This window comes from Aotus nancymaae, unplaced genomic scaffold (assembly GCF_030222135.1).
Source record: "Aotus nancymaae isolate 86718 unplaced genomic scaffold, 86718_ANA_hifiasm-v0.15.2.pri h1tg000030l, whole genome shotgun sequence".
Lineage (NCBI taxonomy): Eukaryota > Metazoa > Chordata > Mammalia > Primates > Aotidae > Aotus > Aotus nancymaae.
The window spans coordinates 21,143,809-21,166,820 of record NW_026988443.1 but is presented as its reverse complement, the minus strand read 5'-3'; the positions used below and the strand labels follow the sequence as shown (position 1 = coordinate 21,166,820).

Genomic DNA, 23,012 nt, shown 5'->3' with positions numbered 1-23,012 from the left:
GTTTGCTGTTTCCAGATTTTTTTTCCAGATTTCTTTACTCAGACATATGTACAGTGACCCAGATGCTCCCAAGAAATGTGGAGTCTGGGGTCCCTCCGAGCCTTGATTAGGGGAACCTAAGATGGTTACATATACAACATGGGATGGGCTACGAGGCAGGGCTGTGCATGAGCTTTGGTGCGTGGCCATAGGAACATCGTTTGGGCTCATATACTTCTGCTTATGGCTCTTGCAGGCAGTGAGGTTGCCAGAAAGTGAGGTATTACTGTAGTAGTTTTTTGTTTGTTTGTTTTTGAGACAGAGTCTCGCTCTGTCGCCCAGGCTGGCATGCAGTGGCATGATCGCGGTTCACTGCAACCTGTGCCCCCCGGGTTCAAGCGATTCTCTTACCTCAGCCTCCTGAGTAGCTGGGACTGCAGGTGCACACCACCATGCCTGGCTAATTTTTTATGTTTTTCGTAGAGATGAGGTTTAGTCATGTTGGCAAGGCTGGTCTCAAACTCATGGCTTCAAGTGATCAGCCTGCCTTGGCTTCTCAAAGTGCTGGGATTACTGGTGTGAGCCACTACACCCGGCCTACTGTAGTAGATTTTTAAATAAGTACAGTTTATTTTTCTCCCTTATTATATAACAAAAGGAGGATAGAAAGTGATGAGGGGAAAAAAAAATCATTGATGAACTTACAGGGTCTCATTGTGTTGCCCAGGCTGGTCTCAAACTCCTCGGATCATGTAATCTTCAGGTCTCAGCCTCCCAAAATGCTGGATAATAGACATGAACCACCGTGTCTGGCCCTTGTAGTACATTCTTAAGTGAAAACCTCATTGGAAATGTAGATTTTTCTAGAGCTGAGAGCTATTTGGCTCTAACCTTCCTTTTTTTATCTGCCTGCACCTTCTCTGCCCCTCCCTGCCTCCTACTGCCTGCTTCCATCTCTCTTTATCTGTGAAGGGAGGCTGCTGTTGAGGTCAGTTTAGCCCCGTGACCCCTGTGTCTAATTTCCAGGTGATTGAGGCTGACCATCACATGGAGAAGATGTTAGAACTCTTTGAACAAAATCGGGATCGAATATTAACTCCGGAGAATCGGAAGCATGGCCCATAGGACGTGAAAGGTCTATGGATCATGTCCGAAAAATGCCCGCAGCTGCCAAGTTAGCTATTAGGAGTGATCTGGGAAAACTTGCTCTCAGGAAGGCTTTGTGTCTGGCCAGCTTGATTTTCCTAATGGTCTTGTCTCCTTTGCAAGTGTCTTTGTCATGAGTCTCTGGCCCTTGTGGGTAAATGACAAATGGGACCAATGGGTTTGCCTAGCCTGCAGCCTCTCATTCCCCCCTTCTCCCAGTGGCTTTGCACTGCTGAGTCACTCATGAAGCCCTTAGGGAGAGCACCTGTTGTGTGCCTGACCTCACGCTTGAGCTGTGTACCAGTCGTCTCAGCCTTCAGCAGGAGGCCGAGGTAGGAGTCTTATATCCTAGCTCAGAAAGGTTGAGGGGCTCCCCAGGGGTCACACTGCCAGTGTGCAGTGGAGCCGGCACCATTCAGACTTTCAGCCAACTCTACAACTCCCTCGCCCTGGGCTCCCTCCTCCTGAGAGCTGTTCCTTACCACCCTGCCTCTTCCGGTGGAGGCTCTCTTATGTTTCCGGGGAGAGCTAGCAGTGTATGGAGCTGGTATCAGTTTCTCAATATTGAGCAGTTCCCAAGGACAGTCAGCATTTCTAGACTTCTACAAAATTGTGCTGCATTTGGCTGAAGCCCGGTGTTCAGTGGTTTCCCTGTGGAGGCTGCTACAGCCCTGTCTACCACGTCTTCATATGGACTTTGAGGACCTTATTAGATTCACGCGCTGGCTCCTGAATGGTGCTGGGTCTCCTTGGTGATGAAGGTCCTCCTTGAACTGCTGTCGTCTCCATGTCAGGGAAGTCACTTTTGGTTCCTGGCTGGGTGGCCCAGAGCCAAGCTGGGGCAAGGGGCAGCTAGCCCTGGCTTCCGAGGCTCCCTTCCTGTCTTGTGTCCTTGTATAAGGAGCTTTGCTCTTGGACTTACTGACAGTCTGTGGCCCAAGGGAGAGACACAAGTGGACTTAAGTCTTTTTGAAATGTTGTTTCATCCAGAGGAATGCCTCGAGCCATAGAGCCTGAAATCATCTTTGTTGGTTCAGAAAATACCTTAGCTTCACTCAACTGGAACTGCATTGAAGGCACAGCTGATCCTTGGATCAAGCAGAAAACAAGAGAAAGAAAGAACATTCCCTTTGGGGACAGTCTGGAAAGTTGGGATTTGCAAGTAAAGGCTCTGGAAGCGTTGCTGGTCCTGACTCTTTGAGGTGGGCAGAGAGAGCTTCAGGAAGACTGGCTGCAAACCCCGGGAACGATTAAGGCTCGACTCTGGAGAAACAGGCCACAGCCTCTCAGAGTAGCCGTAAATAGAGGTAGCAAGGCCACTCCCTGACCCCTGTGAGTGTGGGCACCTGTGCATGCGATGCTCTGACTCTACAGAGGTGCCAGGTGCCCCTGCTGGGTCAGTCCCAGAGAGTTAAGAGGTCAAGGCCTCCAACTCCTGGTCCTTCCTGTTCGGACCAATTCTTGTGCCACTGGCAGGATGAGAGGCAGCAGCCAGGTCGGAGCTGTGTCCAGCAGCACCTGCAGCCCACAGGCTGCTCGACACATATAGCTAGAAAGCTGGGGAAGGCAGAACTTTTGCTACCGGGAATCTTGACATGTGGGGTCCATCTTTGAGAATTTGTAAATGAACAGTCCAATATTTTCCTTTGGCTCAATTTGAGCATCGATTTTGGGGGAGATGTGATCTCTCTCTCTGTCCCTGTCTGTTTCTTTTTTTGCCCAAGGCATAATTTCAAGACGTCCTGAGAACTTGCACCGTGATTTTTCTCTTGCTCTGTGATATGCAGCAACCCTTCCTTCACCTAAGCCCTGTTGTTGATTTTGAAGTGCTTCCTAGGCCAGTGGTTTTAGCTCCCGCCAGCATCCTTTTGCCAGTAGAGTAACAAGTTTTTATTTTTTCAAACCCCATGTTTCCTAACATGGAATGTAAGGGTCCAAGAAGAGCCTGCTGTCCTCCCTGCCCTCCACCTTGGAGAGGAGGCTGGGTGCATAAGCGGTGGCCAGGGCAGGTCACAAAAACCTCCCAGCCTAGAGACCACACCTGAAACAGCTAGGACTGCTGTCCCCTGCGGCAGGCAGAGCTGATTGGGGCAGGGGTCACAGAGAAGTCATAGATAACTACTGTGGACCAGGTGCCCAGAGGGGGCACCCAGGGCAGTGATGTTCCAGATGTGTTGGCCCCACCTCATCCCTACTGTGAGACTGGAGTTCCATGGGGATGTGAAGTCAGTACACCCCAGAGCTGCTCAGCTGCTCTGCCTCTTGTTGACTTTTTAAAAATGTTGCACATCATACATATTTTCTTTCAGTTAGCATTTATTCCAGTTTTAAGCTTTTTGATTGTACATGTAAAATATATTATTATAAATATTTAAAAATATGTACCTGGTGTTTTTTTTGAAACTAGATAGAAATCTATTTCTCTTTTACATAAAGGAACTGTGTAGGGGGGTGGTGGTCCAGGGCTTTGTGGTGGTTTGGTGGCCATCGGGGTCCCAGGCTCTTTCCACCTTTCTCTTCTGGTTCTACCTCCTGGCTCCTGGCTTCTTCCTGTGGGACCTGACTGTCCAGGAGGAGGCTGGAGTGCCTACTCTGGCCACGGTTGGCATCAGAGCCCACTGCTCCCCATTCATACTTTAATCCAGATGCTAATAATGTCCCTTTCCAAGGCATAACTAGGATAAGCTGGCAGGTTCCTACAGGGCTTTGCTAGAGGCCCTGGGAGGTGGGGGAAAGGCAAGAGGGCAGTGCATACCCACAGACTGAGTCACATGACCTGGAATCCGCACTGCAGGGTCCTCTGGGCCTCACCTCCCTCTCCCCTCTGCCCCCACATCACTCCACCCTCACCCTCACCATCGCCATTCCATACCATAATGTCCCTTGCTAGGCCTAACCCTGTGAGGACTGAAACCACCTCATCCTTGTTTGGATGACATGAGTGACTGAATTTACAAACGAGTGAACGTGGACCTCTGGAAACATGTTACCCAGCTTGTTTTTGTCTTTCACTTGCTCTTTCTGCCCCTTTCATTTCTGTAGGAGCCCTTCACCTAGATGAGAAGTGTCCCCCTGCCTGGGGAATGTATCAGTCAGAACAATCTTCCTGCAGACTTGCACCATTAGACCTGGGGGACGGTGGTGCCATTTAAACCTCAGAGCAGGTAAAAGGTGGTCTTGAAATCTGTCTACCCGCAGGGTGCTATGGAGTCTGAATCACTTCTGTTTTCCTGGAGCCCTGGGGTGGGGAGCTCCCTCAAATGTTCACATGTGTGTGGAATGAGGAACACCCATCTCCTTGGCTTCTCCACCCTGAAGAGTTAGTTATTAAAATAATGACAAGGTCTCACAAATGTCAGTCATCCATTGTTTAGAATGGTATAGCAATAATACATCCCTGGCTGCTCTGGGCTCGGCCAAGATTACTCACCAAAGTGCTTCCTAGACCAGTGGTTTTAGCTCCTGGCACACATTTCCTTTTTCTAATAATCCCATCCCCTCAGCTTCCCTAAGGCTGGAGTGAATTTCATGTTCCTCTAGTTTACATAAGACGGTGAACTTGGCAAAAGCTATCATTAAACAGAAGCTAAGGGAAAGCCTATCTCATGGAATCCAGAATGGGTATTGATATTTACCCCTGTCCACAGAAGCTTTCTTGAATTTCTGTATTTCTTCTTTTTTTTTTTTTTTCAAGATTGTTATTTTTCAGACTTGGCTCTGTGGAACACAGGGTGTCCTGGGAGATTGTTAATCATTACAAAATTTTGGAAACAATCTAAAGATGCACACACAAGAGAGTGGTTAAATAAACTGTTCTCCATTCACATGATGGACTACTATGCAGCTGTATAGAAGAATGAGGAAGATCTCTCTGAATAGATATGAAATAATTTCTAGGATATAAAATTATGTGAAAAAAGCAAATGAGTATCTATAGTATGCTACCCTTTATGTCAGAAAGAAGAGAGGCTGGATGTGGAGGCTCACGCCTGTAATCCCAGCACTTTGGGAGGCAGGCAGATCACCTGAAGTCAGGAGTTCGAGACCAGCCTGACCAACATGGCAAAACCCCATCTCTACTAAAAATACAAAAAATCAGCTGGGCATGGTGGGCACCTGTAATCCCAGCTATTTGGGAGGTTGAGGCAAGAGAATCACTTGAACCCAGGAGGTGGAGGTTGCAGTGAGCTGAGACTGCACCATTGCACTCCAGCCTGAGCAACAAGAATGAAACTTTCTCAAAAAGTAAATTAAAAAAAAAAAAGAAAAGATAGAAGAAAATACACAAATGCAAAGGAAATACAGGAAGGACACCCAGAGACAAAATACATTGGTGGGAAAAGACTGGAAAGAAGGGAAAAATGGGACTGGGCTACAAGGAAGAGAAGGGAATGACACTTCTCTGAAATACCTTTTTATTTTTTCAAGACAGGGTCTCACTCTGTCGCTTAGTGTAGAGTGCAGTGGTGTGATCTTGGCTCACTGCAACCTCCACCTCCCAGGCTCAAGTGATTCTCATCCCTCAGCCTCTTGAGTAGCTGGGACTACAGATGTGCACCACCAACCCTGGCTAATTTTTGTACTTTTATTAGAGATAGGGTTTCCCCATGTTGGCCTGGCTAGTCTCAAACCCCTGACCTCAAGTGATCTTCCTGCCTTGGCCTCCCAAAATGCTGGCATTAGTGAACTACCGCACCCAGCCTGAAATAGCTTTTTCTATAACTGTGACTGTTAGAACCATAGCAATGTTTCACACACCCTTCACATATTACCAAAATAAACAAGAGCAACTAGGATATAGGGAGAACAGAAAACAGAATACGAAAAATTACAGATGAACCCCATCATACCACAGGTGAGTAGAGTAACATAACCATACTGATGGGGGCAGGAGAGAACAGAACTAGTAAGTAACTGGAAAACGGTACCTTTACTGGATTCGGCAAGAGTAAAGGCAAAAATGTCTTGTTTCTAATAGTTGTAATATAGTTATTAAAAGTGTTTCTTGGCCAGGTGCGGTGGCTCACACCTGTAATCTCAACACTTTGGGAGGCCAAGGTGGGCAGATCACCTGAAGTCAGGAGTTAAGAGACCAGCCTGGCTAACGTGCTGAAACCCTGTCTCTACTAAAGGTACAAAAATTAGCTGGGTATGGTGGCGCACGCCTCTAATCCCAGCTATGTCAAGAGGCTGAGACATGAGAATTGCTTGAACCCTGGAGGCAGAGGTTGCAATGGGCAAAAAAAAAAAAAAGTGTTTCTCACAGGAGTATAGGTTAGTGATTCTGAAACTATGTATACTAAAGTTGAACAAACAAGTAAATAGATTGTAGACTATGAGGGCTGGATTTCTTACTGTTAGTGAAAGAGGTTACAAATAATGAGGGGCCTAGAATAAACCCTGTGGTGCTGGATTAGAATAGGAGGTGTCAGTATAAACTCAGAATTTAGAAATGTTAGGCTGTGGTGGCTCACATTTGTAATCCCAGCACTTCAGGAGGCCAAGGTGGGTGAATTGCTTGAGCCCAGGAGTTAGAGATCAGCCTGGGCAATGTGGCAAAACCCCATCTCTACAAAAATTACAAAAATTAGCCAAGTGTGATGGTGTGCTCCTGTACTTGGGAGGCTGAAGTGAGAGGATAGATTGAGCCCAGGAGTTCAAGGCTGCAGAGAGCTGTGATTTGCACCACTGCACTCCAGCCTGGGCAACAAAGCAAGACCCTGTCTCTAAACAAATAATAAATAAAACTATATAGAGACAAATATGGAAATATAGATGTATGTGTATGTTTATGTGTAGTTAGTACACATACCTATGTTTCCTAGCTCTGTCTTGAGTGCATCTAGAAGTGATGACACCCAGTAACAGTGAGCACACCTGCTACCCAGATCTTGGTCTCTAAACACCATTCTCCTGTAAAAGGAACCAGGGCTCTTAGGAGATGTGGTTGATTCCAGAGATGCCACAGAGGAGTGACAAGATGAGCCTGAAATATTTTGTGTTGCCAGAAACAAAGTGCAGGGGATGGGGGGACAATGGAACCATGTCAAGGGAATTTAGGAGCATGCCTGAAGTTCCTAATGGCCAAAGGTGGAACAGTTTGAGGAACAAAGTAAATTGTGATAGTATTGGATTCTAACACACAGACTAAAATAAATATCCACGAATCCATGCTCATATAAATAATTGAAGAAATAAGTAAGTAGGGAAGAAAGGGAGTGCTTCCTTATAAAGAATCCAGTTAATACATGTAAAGGGCAAGAGGGAAACAGATTTGCCATTACACAAACACCACAGTTAAAAATATCACAGACAAGATTTACATGTCAATATGAAAATTAGTGGACAGAAGTTTGAGGAGAAACAAGATATGCATAGTTTCTAAGTATTTCCCCCAATATATTTATCAAGTAAAAAGGGAAAGAAAGTAATTTAACAGTGGAGATGGAAACCCTATACACACCAGCTTAATAAGTGATCAAGATAGTAAGACGTAGGACATCATGAAGTCTTTAAGAAGATGCTCTGAGAAGGGCACAGCATCATATTTTTTTTTCTTTTGAGACAGGGTCTCGCTCTGTTGCCCAGGCTGGAATACAGTAGTACAATAATAGCTTACTGTAGCCTCGACTTCCTGGGCTCAGGTGATCTTCCTCAGGTAATCTTCCTGGGCTCAGGTAATCTTCCTGGGGAGCTGGGACTACAGGTGTGTGCCACCAGGCCTGGCTAATTTTTGTATTTTTTGTAGAGTGGGGCTTTTGTCACATTGCCCAGGCTGGTCTCAAACTGCTGAGCTCAAGTGATCTGCCTGCCTTGGCCTCTGAAAGTGCTGGGATTACAGTGTGAGCCATCGCGCCTGGCAGCATCTTTTTTTTTTTTTTTTGGTATGGTATTCTTGCCAGAAATGCATACTTGACTCCAGTAATAAGAAAGCACCAGACAAACTCAAATGGAGGGACATTCAACAAAATAACTGATTTTTAAAAACTCTTTAAAAGCATCAAGGTCATGTTAGACGAGGCAAAAACTGAATAACTATTACAGCCTGGAGGAGACAAAGGAAAATATACAAATACAATGTGGGATCCTGTATAGGCTTCTGGAATAGAGAAAGGATATTAACAGAACACTGGGAAACTTAAACAATGTTAGTAGTATAGTTAATAACATTGTATCAATATTAATTTCCTGTTCTTGATCATTATATTATGGTTACATAAGATGTCAACTTCAGTGCAATGTGGGATCCTGTATATGCTCTTGGAATAGAGAGAAGATATTAATGAAACATTGGGGAAACTTAAATAAGGTTTGTAGTATAGCTAATAACATTGTATCAATATTAATTTCCTGTTCTTGATCATTATACTATGGTTACATAAGATGTCAACTTCAGGAGAGGCAGGGTGAGGGGTGGAAAGGAGTTCTTTGTACTATTTTGCAACTTTCTCTTGGTCTAAAATTAGTTAAGGCCCTTCATGGGAAATAAAGGCAGAGCACAATACTGTAAATATTACAGTCTCAATTTTTTAATATATGTGTATATGGAAGAAAGACCGGAGGAATTGCACAAACATAGTAATGTTCGGTATCTCTGAATGGTGGAAATGATGGTAATGTTTGCTTTTGTTTTCATATCTGTACTTTCTAAGTTTTCTACTCATTTGATGGTTTAATATCATGGATGCTTGGAAACAGTGGTGAATGAGACAAGATGAAGTTGATCTCTCATGGAGCTTATCTTCTAACGGGGGTAAATGGAAAATGAATACATGAATTAAAATCTTTGTGCAGAAAATTAAGCTGATGTGATAGAGAGATGGTTGGTCAGAGGGGGGCCTCGCTGAGAAGGTGAAATTTAAAGGGAAATGTGAATAACAAGAAAGAGAAAATGGCAGGTTGGGGTAGGGGGACAGAGCAGAGGGAACAGTTTGTGCAGAGGCTGGGAATAGAGCCAGGCTCAGCATGTTCCAGAACCTAGCAGAAGCCAGGGTGGTTTTGGCTACAGTATACAATAGGAAGGGACCCAAGATGAGTTCAGAGGGGAAGTGAGGGGATGAGCCTGGGACTTGATATGACCTCAGGCACCCCTGGAGGGAATTGAACAGATGAGATGAGGGTCATGATCAAATGTAGGTTTTTTTTTGTTTTTGTTTTTTTACATTAATTTTTTTTTTTTTTTTAATACATAGAGATGGGGTCTATGTTGCCCAGGCTGGTCTCAAACTCCTGGACTCAAGCAGTCCTCCCACCTCCGCTTCCCAAAGTGCTGGGATTACAGGCATGAGCCACCGTGCACAGCCCTAATGTAGGTTTTAACAGAATCCTCCGGCATTCGGCATTCGGGTGGGGCACAGGCTGCAGAAGGCTGGCAGCCTCCAGGGATGTGAGTGAGAGACGATGGTGAATTTGGTTACTGTGGAAGGAGGTGGGAAGGGGTCAGATTCAGACTCTGTTATGAAAGGAGCTAAGAATTGCATGAAGGATGTCGGCGGGAGGGGAGAGAGGGCAAGGGCGAGGGTGAGAGACAGAGAGAGAGAGAGAGAGCGAGAGAGAGAGAGAGAGAGAGAGAGAGAGAGAGAGCAAGAGAGAGGGGAGAGAGGTCAAGGATGACATCTGCATTGGATTTGAGTGAGTAGATGGTGGACTCATTTACCCAGATGGGGAATGCAGGAGGAGCAGGCTTAGTGGAGAGAGCAAAAGCTCTGTTCTGGTTTGGGGATAAGCATGCTTCTTATGTTAATGGTCAGAAAAGAAAGAAAATAATTAGCCTGTCCCTGGAATCCTTGGCCTAAGTTGCTCCTCCAGGCTCCTTTGCTGCAGGTCAGGTGCCCTGGGGATATGCCTTGGAGTGGCCATTGTGGTTCCAAGCTGATGCAGCCTCTTGCCTCATCCTTCTCCTGAGATTGCTGACCTGCTCTGCCTCCAGGTCTGCCTTTTTTTTTTTTTCACTTATTTTTATTTTAAGAGACAGGGTTCACTCTGTCACCCAGGCTGGAGTGAAATGGTGTGACCATGGCTCACTGCAGCCTTGAGCTCTTTAATTCATGAATACATGAATTAAAATCTTTGTGCAGAAAATTAAGCTGATGTGAACTCTTTAATCTCTCAAGCAGTCCTCCCGTCTCAGCCTTCTGAGTAGCTGAGACTACATGGCTAATTAAAAAAAATTTTATTATAGAGACAAGGTCTTGCTACGTTATCCAGGCTGGTCTCAAACTCCTGGGCTTAAGTGATCCTCCCACCTTGGCCTCCCAAAGTGTTGGGATTATGGGTATAAGCCACTGCCCCGGCCCCACTTGTTTCTGATGTTCCTGTTGGAGGCTTGTGGCTGGGGCGTTGCTCCCTTACTTGCCCCGTAATGCTGCACACCCTGACAGCTATCCAGCTTGGCTGTGGGTTGTCAGATGCTGTGCTAAGTGATTAGGATCGGTGGGTGGGTAGATGGATGGATGGTGGATGGATGGATGGTTGGATGGATGAGGGGCTAGATAGAAGGAAGGATCGAGGGAGGGAAGGAGGTTGGGAGGTGGGGATGGGTGGTTGGACGGACGGATAGCTGGATGGAAAGAAGGAAGGATAGATGGATAAAGGGAGGGCGGGAGGGTGGGAGGCAGGGATGGATGGATAGTTGGATGGATAGTTGGAGTGGGTGATTAAGTAGCGTGCCCTGGGCTTCCCAGTGCCTGCTGCTTCCTGATTTGTGTCTCAGAAAGCCTGTGTAGGGGCTGTCTTAGTGGATGGCTCTCTCTGACTAGGATGGAGATGGAGTCAAAGCTTTTAAATCCTAGCCTGTGGTCCCTCCTTGGTCTTAAGGACCGAAAGTGGTGTGGTTGGCTGGGTGCGGTGGCTCATGCCTGTAATCCCAGCACTTTGGGAGGCCGAGGCGGGTGGATCACGAGGTCAAGAGATCGAGACCATCCTGGTCAACATGGTGAAACCCCGTCTCTACTAAAGATACAAAAAAAATTAGCTGGGCACGGTGACGCGTGCCTGTAATCCCAGCTACTCAGGAGGCTGAGGCAGGAGAATTGCCTGAACCCAGGAGGTGGAGGTTGTGGTGAGCCAAGATCGCGCCATTGCACTCCAGCCTGGGTAACAAGAGCAAAACTCTGTCTCAAAAAAAAAAAAAAAAAAGAAAGAAAAAGAAAAAGAAAGAAAGTGGTGTGGTTATATGCTCAGCTTCAGGGAGAGCAAAGGCAGGTACCAACATTCATTAAGCACCTGCTGTGTGCCCTGAAGGGACCTTCACCTATTTAATATTTCCCATTTCACAGATGGGAAGCCTGAGGGGCTGTCCCTGGGTTACTGACACCTGCCACTGCATAGAGAAGGCCCTGGTTGGAGGAGGATGCCCTCTGTTGGGATCCCAGTGAAGAACGACTAAGGGCATGTGTATGTGCACATGCCATGCCCAAATGTACCCACCTGTGTGCACGTTTGGCCTCCACAAGGGGCACGAATGAACATTCTCCAAAGGGCAGTCTCCAAAAATGTCTGCTGAGCGTCAGGGGACAAACGACCCATTTCCCCAACCTTAAGGTGGGCTCACTTCAAGGATGCGTTCTGCTCTGTCTCTCAGAGTCACCAGTGGGACTGAGCTCAGTGGCCTGCAGTGGTGATCCGCTTGGCGAACCCCTTACTGGCTTCCTTGCCTTCCTTGTTTCCTGTCTCACTCTATCTGGCACTCTCGGGATCACCTCCCTTACCAAACCCTCACACCCACATCCTCGTCCCAGGGTCTGGCCCTGACACCCCGTCCCTACCGTCCTGTGATGTAGCTTCTCCTTCCATCTCCTTGGGCCTCTAATGAGCCTGGGTACCCAGGGTGCTCTCCTTGGCCCCTGGCACAGACAGGAGGCATCTCCTTAGGAATGTTCAAAGGACCTCGAATGTGGTGCCATATTCGACACACCACAGCACAGGGCCTGGCATGGATAGAGGAGCAGGAAAAGCCAAGAGCATGACAGTCCCAAAGGCCTGTGGGATCCTGAGTCTTTGCGGTGGGAGCGGGGTATCGGTGTGGGATGGTTCAGGTTGGGGGCAGCACGTGGCTGGACACCATCACTGTGGAAGTTTCTCATTCATTCCCAGGAGGTGGAGCCCCAGAGCACGGAGGTGGCACCAGAGCCATGCCTAGTGGTGTTCGGAACAGAGGAGTGGTTATTTTGCATACAGAGAGGGGGACAGAAGTGTCAGACTCTGTCCAGAGAGCGATGCTGGTGGGGCAGGGGTTAGCTCTGAAAATGGAATACTTGAATGAGTAAAACCCTATGGAACATCTCAAGGTGGAAGAAAAGCCCAGGATCAAAATAACGGGTTTTGTCTGCAATTATGAGTGTTGGTGGGTAGCGTGTTTCAAGGTGAGAAGGGGGCTTCCTCATTTTTCAAGGCCTGACTTGTTCACTTTGAACAGTGGCAGCAGGGAGCCAGCAGGTGGCAGTGTGGGCTCAGAGTGGGGGTGGTGGGCGTGGCAGAGCCAGCCTTGGCCTGTCCAGCAGGGACATGGGCTGAAGAACCAGAAGGAGGAGCCTATCTCACAGTCTTTCGCCCTGCTGCACCCTCTTTGGGGATTGCACCCCACTTTCAAGGCATCTGGGGGATCTAGGACTATGTTAATGGGCCATTTGAGTTCTGCATTGCACCCCACTTTCAAGGCACTTGGGGGTCTAGGACTAGTGGGTTCTATTTCGGTTCTGATGGGAGGGAAATATGACGGAGGAAGGGGACCAGGCTCTGTTTGTCAAGAGATCAATAACCAAAGCCATGGTCTTGTGGAGGGCATGGAAAGGAAGAGGGGAATTCCTGCTGAGGGTGAGACGGCAGCTCATTTCAGTCTCATTGCCATTTTCCTCTCTTTCCTGATAGTACAAACCATCAGGGTGCTACAAGCAGCCACTGTTAGAGTAAAACATGCAGTCTCTGTTCCTAGAGTCAGGTCCTGACGCTGACGGCCCATCCTTGTGACGTTACACCAGCCGTGTCTCAGAGAAATGACGCCAACTTGCAGTGAGGTTAAAAAAAAAAGGTAACTCCTGTAAAGCACTGACTATCCAGATACCCACATCAACTGGGAAATAACAAGGCTTCAGTGATGCTTAATCTTGAGAGGTAATGGGTAGGGATTGTTAGCCGGAGGTGTATTTTTGTTGCGATTTAGTGTTTCCTTTCCTTACAAGTTTCAAAAGGTATAAACCCTATTCAGGAGGCTGAGGCGAGAGGATCACTTGAGACCAGGAGTTTGAGACTAGCCTGGGCAACAGAGTGAGACCCTGGCTTCACAAAAGTTAAAAATAAAAAATTAGCTGGGTGTGGTGGTGCATGCCTGTAGTCCCAGCTGCTTGGGAGGCTGAGGTGGGAGGATCACTTGAACCCAGGAGTTCAAGGCTACAGTGAGCTATGTTTACGCCATTGCACTCCAGCCTAGGCGAGTGAGTGGAGTCAGTCCTTGTCTGAAGAAAAAAACAAAACCAAAATAAACCCTTAGGTACTCTCTTTAAGTGTTACTTCTTGCTACATTTTATTGATATGATATATTTACTTTGAACACAGAAAAGATACATTGTTGCTTGCCTGGTCCAGGAACAAGAAAAGCTATTCAGTGCCATCTGTCAAACACTGATGAGTAGGTAGGAATTTTTATCCTTTTTTACCCCCAGCACTCTCTAGAGTTGCAGAAGCAGGATGTGTTTCTTAAAAGAGTCTCATTCCTGGAGTGCATTTTAAAGGCTCTACAGTACAACAGATATTTTTGCCTAGAAAACAGTACACTGCTAAGGTGGTCAGAACAGCTTGTAAACAAGCCCCTCCCCTAGTTGGAGTCTGGGGCTCCAGGGAGGCTGCACGCAGGATGCTACAGAGCCTCTGGGTGGATTCGTTTCAGCTCCGCTCCAGAAGAAATGCTCTCTCTACAGAAAATAAAATTCAAGATTGCCATCCTTGCCACCCCTCTTGAGAAAGAGATTATTAAATTGTCTTAGCCCTTCATTGGAGGAACGGAAATGTGGGGAGGCTAGGTAGGGTGCTGTTGTTTAACGATGGGGGACAAGAGGTGGGAGGGAGGCAGGGTGATGGCCGCTGGCGGGGACGCTCCTCAAAGACGCGTGGCTGCCACCCTTGGTGGGCTGGGTCATTGGGAATCACCTCCGTGACCTGTGTGATCTTTGATGGAAATCTCTGGGGTTTCTCGGCCAAGATCTGAGCCAGCCTTTCTACAGCCAGGCTGACCCTACAAATGCCCTTCTGTGGCAGCAAGGCGGAATAGCCTACTGGTCCTCTTGTGGTGGTAAGGTGGTATTGATGGGGAACATACTCCCTTCATGTTGTCTCTGCAAACACCCACGTGGGCAAGACCAGAACACATCCACTCACCATCCCAGCTATGAGCGGCCACCTGGAAGGACAGCACCAGCTCGGGGGTCTGGCTCTGACCCATTTGCGTGCAGGCCACAGTGGTCGGCCGGACAGAGACTGAGCAAGGGGCCACTTCTCTGCTTCAGAGAGGTGCCCAGCAGCACTGCGGTGAAGCCACCTGGAGAAGGGCAATGGCCTCATCTTCCTTGAAGACCCTCAGTCCTGGGCAGTGGCTGGACTGATGAGGGAACTGCCGCCGCACACCCACTGAGGGCCCTGCCCACCTACCTGGGGCCTGCAGCTTCAGAGATAACTCCACTAGCACCACCTGACTGAGGGTACCAGGGTTGGGAGGGGGCCTGGTGGGCTGTGAGGGCCTCCAGCTTGCGCCTGAGCCCCCAGACCCGGGTCCCCCACCTTGTAAGTGGCAGGGTGGTGATGTGGTGGGCTCTTCTGCCCTGGAATCAAGAGATAGGCACAGCGCAGAGCAGAACCTCACTGGGGCCTGTCCCACCTCCCAGGAGGACGAGCTGGCCCTGGGCAGGGATCAGGACAGGTAGCTGACCTTGGATGGTCCAGCAGTTTCCAGAGGCAGAATTAGAATTTGGGCACAGCTTGCTGGGCGAGGGTAGGGGCAAATGGGCCCAGAAAGGGAAGAGAAAGTCCCACTTCCTATGTCACCTCTCTCCCCACAGCGCTGTCTACAGAGGCACAACCCACAGGCTGGGAGGAGGGAGGGGTCAAGAGAGCTCCGTGTTCCATGAAACCTTTGCAGGTGGGTTTTGTGTTTGTGGCGGGCCTGTGTGCGTGCACGTGTCTACACACATGTGGGGCATGTCTAGATCTGTGTGTGTGCATGGGGTATGTCAGTGTAGATGTCTGTGTGTATACAAGTTTGGTCTATGTGTGTGTATGAGTCACGTGTGCATCTCTCTGTGTATGTGCACGCCTTTGTGTGCCTAAAGAACGTGGTTCAGCCCATAGGGACCGGCAGCACCCTGCCGGCTGGGTCCCTCACACGATCCTCTCTGGGCCGGAAGCTGGGGCCCGGGTTGGGGTGGGTGAGCTCTGTGAGCCCCTTGGCCCTGGTCCTGGGCCTGGCAGTGGCAGCAGGCCCGATGGGGGGCCAGCCCCACACACAGCTTCATAGGGGGGCAGGGTGTCCATGGAGATGGTGCGGAGGCCACTCTGGCCTGGGCTCCTCTGCTCCTGCTGGTGTCGGCCCGGGCTGTGGCCGCTGCTTGAGTCGAAGGCGCCATCCAGCGTGGGGCAGGAGTCAGTCAGCGAGTAGGGTGGCGGTGCGTCCGTGGGGACATATAGCTGAGTGGCCCCTGGCCCCACACACTCCTCGTAGCTACAAGAGAAGAGGCTCCCTCAGTGCCCCGCTTAGGCCTTAGGGCTGGGTCTCTCCCAAAGGCCTGGGGGGGTCTCTCTGCAGTGACAAGCTGTCCTGGCTGTGGGCCAGGGTGGGCCTTGTCCACGCTGGCTCCAGTGAAACTCTACAACCTCCCTCTACTTCCAGAGGGGCCTAAGAACCCTTGGGACCTGGATTTGGGACCTGACTCAGCCCTCATGTGCAGTATGAACTCAACACAGAATGGCCTAGTCTCCAGTGCCTCGAAACAGCAGTGGTCACTGTCTAGTGAGCCTCTCCCTGCACCGCACTGGGTGTGTGGAGGCTGGGTAGGACCAACCTCAGGCTGCCAGATGCCCCTTGGTCTCCAGCCACTCCAAAGTTCCCCTTCTAGGTTTAGGAAAGAGTCCTGGGGCCTCTCTGAGCCCACAGATGTGGAGCCAAAAAGCATCCACTGCCCTGGAAAGGACTGGCAGCACCATCCTTGCTCATGCTCCTGGGGCAGGGGTGCAGGTGGAAGGGCAAGGGGGAGAACAGGGCTGGGGGGGGTCTCCTAGCAGGGAATGGTGGAGGCCCTGACCCCTTTCCCTCTTCAAATACTGACAGGTGGTCTGCCTGGTGGCGGCTGGCAGGAGTGGACCAAAGGGCCCCCAGAGAAGAGCTCCCCACGGGGAGGTGCTGCTTGAGGGCCCTGAGGGCAGTTTGGACACAGCCACTCCTATGCGCGTGATCGCAGGCACAGGTTCCTCCTGGCCACAAGCTCCATCTGTCCCTTTCTCTTTCCACTGTCGCTATCTCTGAGGTCCCCAGGACATAACTGAGGGCATAACTCCCTCCTTCTGGCTCCGTGAACCCCGCTTCTCTGAGAGAAACCCGTCTCAATCCCTAAAGCCAGTCTCTGCCTTGGTGGCTGCAGGTGAGGCCACAAAGACCCCAGGCTCAGCCAGACCCCTGTCGCCTGGGAGGTCCCAGCAGGTGTGTGTGTGTGTTCATGTGTGCATATGTGTGTGTGTTTGGGGGGAAATCACCCCTGTCTTCCCAGCCATGGCCCCACCTTCCTCACCCCTCCCCACTCCTGCCTCAGGCCTGCCCAACCTGTCCTGGCCTTGACCCCAACCAGCCTTCGGGGAGGTGCCTGACCACAATGGAGGCCTACAGCAGGGGCGGCTCTCCTACCTGAGGCCAACCCAACGCTCTGCTCTGGCTCAGGGAGAAGTCTGCTCCAGGCACCCCCAGGGCATCTGTGCACCTCCACCTCCATCAGAAGCAGCCCCACCTCTTCCTGTCCTTTAGATGAGCCACACCCAGTAAAGGCAGCCTCTTGGGGCCCAGCTCCTGGTCTCTGGGGCCCAGCTGGCCCTTCCCTATAGTCTGGACTCCTGGGGGTTGGGGGAGGTGCCTGTGTCCTCAGGTCATGGTCTCAGGAGCCAAGGGTAACCCTGAGCCACATCTCCAGACACCCACAGTATCTTCTTCCCCAGGAAAACCCAGGAAGCAGGGTTATTTGTCCCTATTTCATAAACAAAGAAATGGGGCCCCTCAGAGCCACAGTGACATGCCCGAAGGCATCAACCTGGGCAGAGTCCAGGATGGGCTAAAACCCAGGCAGGTCTGACTGCAAAGCCAGAGCAGGGGAAAGGGAGAGGAGGTCAAACCCAACTGTGCCCTCCGAAGTGGGACTGCCTCCGGGCCTTTGCTCATCTGTGCCCTCTGCTGGTCACACCCTCCTCTGCATCTCTGAAGGTCCCAGTTCCTCCCAACCCAAGCACCTCACACACCTCGACAAAGGCTGATTTCCTGTGTCAGCCCATCCTCCCTGATCCCCTCTCCTCATCCTCCTCAGCATGGACAGTTTATCACCTGTGGCCTCGAAATAGTAATGTCACCACTGGTGAGAAGAGGCAGTGCCTTGCTGAGCATTTTACAGGCACTTCTGTGTCATTTTCATGAGTCCCATGGGGCATTTCAACAATGACATTTCATTTCATTTCAACAATGGAGAAGCAGGCACAGCGAGATTAAGTAACTTGCTCATGATCATACAAGAAGGAATTTCCAGAGTGAGTGCACCTGGGACCATCAGCTCTCAGCATATGGGCTTGTCCCCTCTTTGCTGCCCTGGTCCCTGGTGTTATTTATAGAAGCACAGTGAATTTCCCTCCCACCTCCAGGGAGACACCGGAGGAGCAGATCCTCAGCGAGCTCAGGACAGCTGCCACGGAACCTCCCCAGAAACTGCAAGGGCATTCCTGGCACACCTGCTCAGCAGTCTGAGGAGCTGGGCTTGTCTCTTCCTTTTCTAGCACTTTCAGGTGACATCTGCTAAGTCACACTGCCTCAATGGGACCTGCTTGGTCAGGAGTGGGGAGGAGGTGGCTTTGCCCACTGAGCAGATGTCTTCTGCATTTATACTATGTGGAAAGGTGCCACTCTTTCCCGTGATGGAGTTGGGGGCGGTCTTTGTGTCCAGGGCCCCACCCTCTGATGCCCCCCTTGCCCACGTGGCTTCCTTACCCTGGTGGAGAATCTGGGTACAGCTCCCTGAGCACTGTGGCATCCACATCCCCGTCAGAGCTGATGTCCAAAGGTGGGGGCCAGTCCTCCGAGGAGCTGCAGGCGTAGTGCATCCTGCGGCTTGAGCGGCTGTACGTGTGTCCGTCTGACACTGCAGGTAACAGACCACCAGCCTCGGCCTCAGGCAGGATCCAGGGACCATCCTCATGGGTGTACCTGAGGCCATGGAGGCTCTGATTCCCCACCTGACCACTCCTCTCCTCACCAAGCACAACTGCCTTTATTCATCAGTGACAGCTCCAGAATATGGGTGCCATTGTTGTGTTGGGAATCGGGATACAGAGAGGAAGCAGAGCTGGCCCTGTCCTGGCCAGCTCCCAGGGTGGTGGCAGCCTGCCTTGGGGATAGCCTGGTACTGGGCAGTGTGTTGTGAGCTTTGGTAGAAGTCCTACTGGGACTGTGGGAGTAGAGGCAGGTCTGACCAGCCTGGAAGTCAGGGAGGGCATCCTGGAGGAGGGGCTGCTATAACTAACTGAGTTTTTTCTAGGAATTAACCAGGGGAAGAGGGGAAGGCAGGGAGGAGGGAACTGAATGGCTTTCCAAGGAGGGAGATAAGAAAGAAGTGTGTGCTGTGAACAGGGAGCTTTGAGCTGTGGAGTTTGGCTGGGCATGAAAAATGGGAGAAGTAGCAAGAAACAAGGGCTGCAGAGAACTCTGGGATCAGGCCTCCCCAACCCCAACCACACTCAATTCCCTTTAGGGACCTTGGGGTAAAAAAGGGGCATCTATGATAAGTCTGGCAACTCCCACAATGCATTCTCCTCTGACATCAAAGGCTCTGAAAAGTCCTGCAGCTAAGAAACACATTAAACTGTGCTCCGTCCAGCATTTGACCTCAGACTCTTCCTTTCTTAGACCTAGAAACACTGCTTAGGAAATGCTGCTGGAGCATAATCCTCTCATTCCACAGCTGAGGTTCCAAGAGCCCCCGTGACTTGCTGGAGGACAACACACAGTGAGTGGTTGGGCCGGAGGGCAGCTGGGTGTCTTGGCTCCTCCTTTCTAAGCTCTCCACCCACTGGTTTCTGACAGGTCTAGTCCAGGGTGGGAACAGGGGGAGCTGCAAAGGTGGCTGAGACATGAGGTCTCCCCAACCCAGGGCTCCCAGCTGCCTCCTCCCCTCTGGGGGCGGGGCTTGGCGTCAGGGGCGGAGCTATGACCTTTCTCTGCTGTGAATGGCGCAGTTGCCATCCCCATTCTACAGACTAGGAGCTGAGGCCCAGTCTCACACACGTGGTAAAGCATGGAGTTGGAATTTATGCAGTCTGTATAACTGCAAAGACTGCTCTTTCCACTCCCCTAATCTCTTTTCCCCACTCTTCATATAATAGTGAGTGGAGGAATCTGTATATGAAATTCTATCTGTAGGTACAATTCCAGGGCTATATAGGGACACTGAGAAAGCTCTCAGAAGAAAATATTCCAAACACGCCGGGCACGGTGGCTCACTCCTGTAATCCCAGCACTTTGGGAGGCGGAAGCGGGCGGGTCACCTGAGGTTGGGAGTTTGAGACCAGCCTGACCAACATGGAGAAATCCCGTCTCTACTAAAAATGCAAAAAAATAAAAACCAAAAAACCAGCCGGGCATGGTGTCACATTCCTGTAATCCTAGCTACTAGGGAGGCTGAGGCAGGAGAACCGCTTGAACCTGGCAGGCGGAGGTTGTGGTGAGTCAAGATCGTGGCATTGCACTCCAGACTGGGCAAGAAGAGCGAAACTCTGACTAAAAAATGAAAGAAAGAAAATATTCCAAACACATTGATGGTGGCCCTGTCCAGATGACAGGATCATGATCCTTATTTTTTTCTGTATACTGTCTATATTTTTAACATATTCTATAGTGAATACACATTACTTTTCTACTAGGAGAAATGAAGTCAATAACATATGTTATAAAAAAGAGCTAAAATAAGATTTGTTTCCCCGGTTCAGGGCATCAGCTGAGAGACAGAATTTTTGGAAGGACTTAGGGAAGAAACTAAGGAAAGACAACAGCACACAGCAACAAGGTGAGGCTGGAAGTTGAACCCGTGCTGCTGGGCTCTGGTGCCAGCGACCCCTTCCCACCACTAGCCAACATTGCTAGGGAAGGGTTTTGGGTTCAGGGGAGGGTTCCACCTGCAGGGCAGCAGGTGTGGTGGTCACACAGGGATCCCTGGGGGAAAGTCAGGGCTGCTTCCTGGATCTGAGTGGGGTGACTGGGTGGGCAGCGCTGAGGGCTGTTAGGGCAGAAGCAAACTGCTGTCTATCCTTTCTTCTTGGACTGCTTTTTCTTTGACCTCCCAGAGGGGAGCATCGTGGGAAAACTGAGGCTGCCCTAAGATGCTCAGACCCCAAATCTGAGACATCCAGCTGGGCAGAGCTCTTGAGGAACAGCTGGAAAGAAACCAGCACCCTCCACCCCCCATTTAAACTCCCCAAATTCCTTCTTTTTCCTTTTCTCCTGACTTCCCTGTCAGCACAGACCCAAATGGTCTAGGACTCCAGAAGCCCTGCTTCCCACTTCACACGAGGTGAGACCTCCTCTTTACCCCAATTAAAAAATACCTTGGTTCATTACTTAGCCTCACTCCAAGTTCACCACCCCTTGATAGGCTCTGGGAGAGGGAGGAAAAGGAATTGGCACCCATGAGCACCTGCTGTGTTCAATCTCTGTGATCTCATCTACCTCACACCCCACTGGGAGAGGCGAGTTGTGATGCCCCTTCCACCAGATGAAGAGAACGAGAGTGAAGTCACTTGCTCTAAACTGCAGCAAGTGAGAGGAGACAGTCAGCCACCAGACCTCTCTTAAAGCTCAGGATGGAACAGAATTTTCTTTTTCTTTCTCTTCCTTCCTTCCTCTTTCTCTCTTTCCTGTCTTTTTTCTCTCCTTTCTTTATCTTTCTCTCTTTTCTTTCTCCCTTCCTTTTCTCTTTTCTTTCTTCTTTCTCCTTCCTTCTTTCTTTCTTTTCTTTCTTTCTCTCTGTTTCTTCTTCCTTTCTCCTTTCTTCCTTCCTCCCTTCCTCTCTCCTTCACTCTTTTCCTCCCTCCCCCACCCTCATCTCATTCTCAAACATTTGTGGCTCCTCTCTCTGTCTGGCTAGACTACGGAAAGGCTCTGTGGGCAGGCAGGGAGCCAACTCTGTCCTGAGGGTGATGAACCATTGAGAAGTGGTCACAGTCCTGTCACTTTGGTTGCCTTGTGGACAATGCCTTGGAGGTGCCAGGCTAGTGGCGGGCAGGCAGGGACAGCTGGCATTAGTGCAGTGGCCTGGGAGCAGGTTTTCTTGGAGAAAGAGATGGAGATGGCCACATTTACTGAGCATGTATTTACCCATTAGCCAGGTGCTGTGACAGTTTAGTCCTCACAGTAACTTTCTGAGGTGGATCCTCCTGTACCCATTTTATAGATGACTCGCCTGAGGCCCAGAGAGTTTTGGCAACTTTCCTGAGGATGCACATAGGAAGCAGGAAATCAGGCCTCTGTGGACACTTGAGCCTGAGGTGCCTGTGGGGCCTCACGGGGCGATATCCAGTGGACATCTGGGCACACAGTTCTGGAGCTGACCTGAGGGCTGGAGCCAGGTAAGGGAGGATGATGGATGATGGATGAGACGGAGCAGGGAGTGGGTGTAGAGAGAGGACCAGGACCAAAGCGTGGGATATGAGGGACCTTGACCTATAAAGGGACAGAGGAGAGGAATCTGCAGCCAGAGGGGTGGGAGAGAGGCCAGGAGAGCTTCAGTCACCAGAGCCGGAAGGGTGTGGGTGTGTCCGACAGGTGGAAGGGGCCCAGTGCCAAAGGTTGGGGCTTGCTGGTGTACTGCCCCTCCTTTTTTTTATAATTTATTTTTTTAGAGACTGGGTCTTGCTCTGTTGCCCAGGCTAGAGTGTAGTGGTGTGATCATAGCCCACTGCAGCCTCAAACTCCCAAGCTCAATCCATCCTCCTGCCTTGGCCTTCCAAAGTGCTGGGATTACAGATGTGCTGGGATTACAGGTGTGAGCCACTGTGCCTGGCTGTGCTGCTCTTGTGTTCTCCCATGGTTGCTCACAGTGTGTTTCCCTCTTCCCTGGCATCCTCCCAAGGCTCCCAGCAGCCCCTGCACACCCTCCAGAAGGCTGACGGAAGGTGTGGGGCAACAGCATCCCTGGGCTCCATGCTGAAGTCCCAGGAGGTGCCAGAGCTGGAGCTGAGAGCAGAAGTGGGATAGGGAGATGGGAACCCCACAGGGGTCACCACTGTGACAGGCTGCAGCGGGAGCCAAAACCTGACTCCACATGGCAGAGCTGTGGCCTCAGTCATCCCACCCACTCCAGGGACAGAGCTGAGGCCTCATTCATTGGCACCAGTCCCAAGGCCACCACAGACTACAGAGGGGCTGGCCTGCCCCCAGGCCCATCTCTTTCCTCCACGTCCAGGCCAACCTCTCAGCCTCTCAGCTTGGGAACTACTGTGAGCCCCTATGCATGTGCTCCAAGGTAAGTCATTGAACAAGTTGCTTCTTTGTGCCTCAGCTTCCTAGTCTTACTTTTTTAGAGACAGGGTTTCTCTCTGTTCTGTCACCCAGCATGGCGTGCAGTGGTGAGAGCATAGCTCACTGAAGCCTTGACCTGGGCTCA

At 50.2% G+C, this 23,012-nt stretch overlaps 2 protein-coding genes and 1 long non-coding RNA gene across 15 annotated transcripts in view; 2 read left to right on the top strand and 1 right to left on the bottom strand.

The window, feature by feature from the left end:
• Positions 1-11,522, top strand: part of TK2 (thymidine kinase 2) — a 45,703-nt gene extending 34,181 nt beyond the window's left edge. For 3 of the 6 annotated variants that reach the window (XM_012468302.2, XM_012468301.2, XM_012468305.3), the window contains one exon: positions 1,006-3,505. In XM_012468302.2, coding sequence (XP_012323725.2) covers positions 1,006-1,104 — 99 coding nt within the window. In that variant the 3' untranslated portion in view covers positions 1,105-3,505. Of the gene's footprint in view, positions 1-1,005; positions 3,506-4,167; positions 9,284-11,402 lie in introns of those variants that run through there. The other 3 variants (XR_010344850.1, XM_012468304.2, XM_012468303.2) reach the window with 3 other exon arrangements.
• Positions 11,523-11,582: 60 nt separating this feature from the next.
• On the top strand, positions 11,583-22,870 carry LOC105728037 (uncharacterized). Of its 7 annotated transcripts, none has more exons than XR_010344853.1 (6): positions 11,583-11,667; positions 12,220-15,253; positions 19,262-19,361; positions 20,341-20,417; positions 20,873-20,921; positions 21,801-22,870. It is a non-coding gene; the product is annotated as an uncharacterized LOC105728037 (long non-coding RNA). The 7 variants fall into 7 exon arrangements; XR_010344856.1 differs by lacking the exon at positions 11,583-11,667 and having other exon boundaries at positions 11,952-13,153; positions 13,678-15,253; XR_010344854.1 differs by lacking the exon at positions 11,583-11,667 and having other exon boundaries at positions 11,952-15,253; positions 21,801-21,975; positions 22,710-22,870.
• Positions 12,550-23,012, bottom strand: part of BEAN1 (brain expressed associated with NEDD4 1) — a 58,222-nt gene continuing 47,759 nt past the window's right edge. For both annotated transcript variants that reach the window (XM_064383159.1, XM_064383160.1), the window contains 2 exons: positions 18,347-18,497; positions 12,550-15,832 (listed from right to left, as the gene is read on the bottom strand). In XM_064383159.1, coding sequence (XP_064239229.1) covers positions 15,493-15,832; positions 18,347-18,497 — 491 coding nt within the window. In that variant the 3' untranslated portion in view covers positions 12,550-15,492. The remainder of the gene's footprint in view (positions 15,833-18,346; positions 18,498-23,012) is intronic.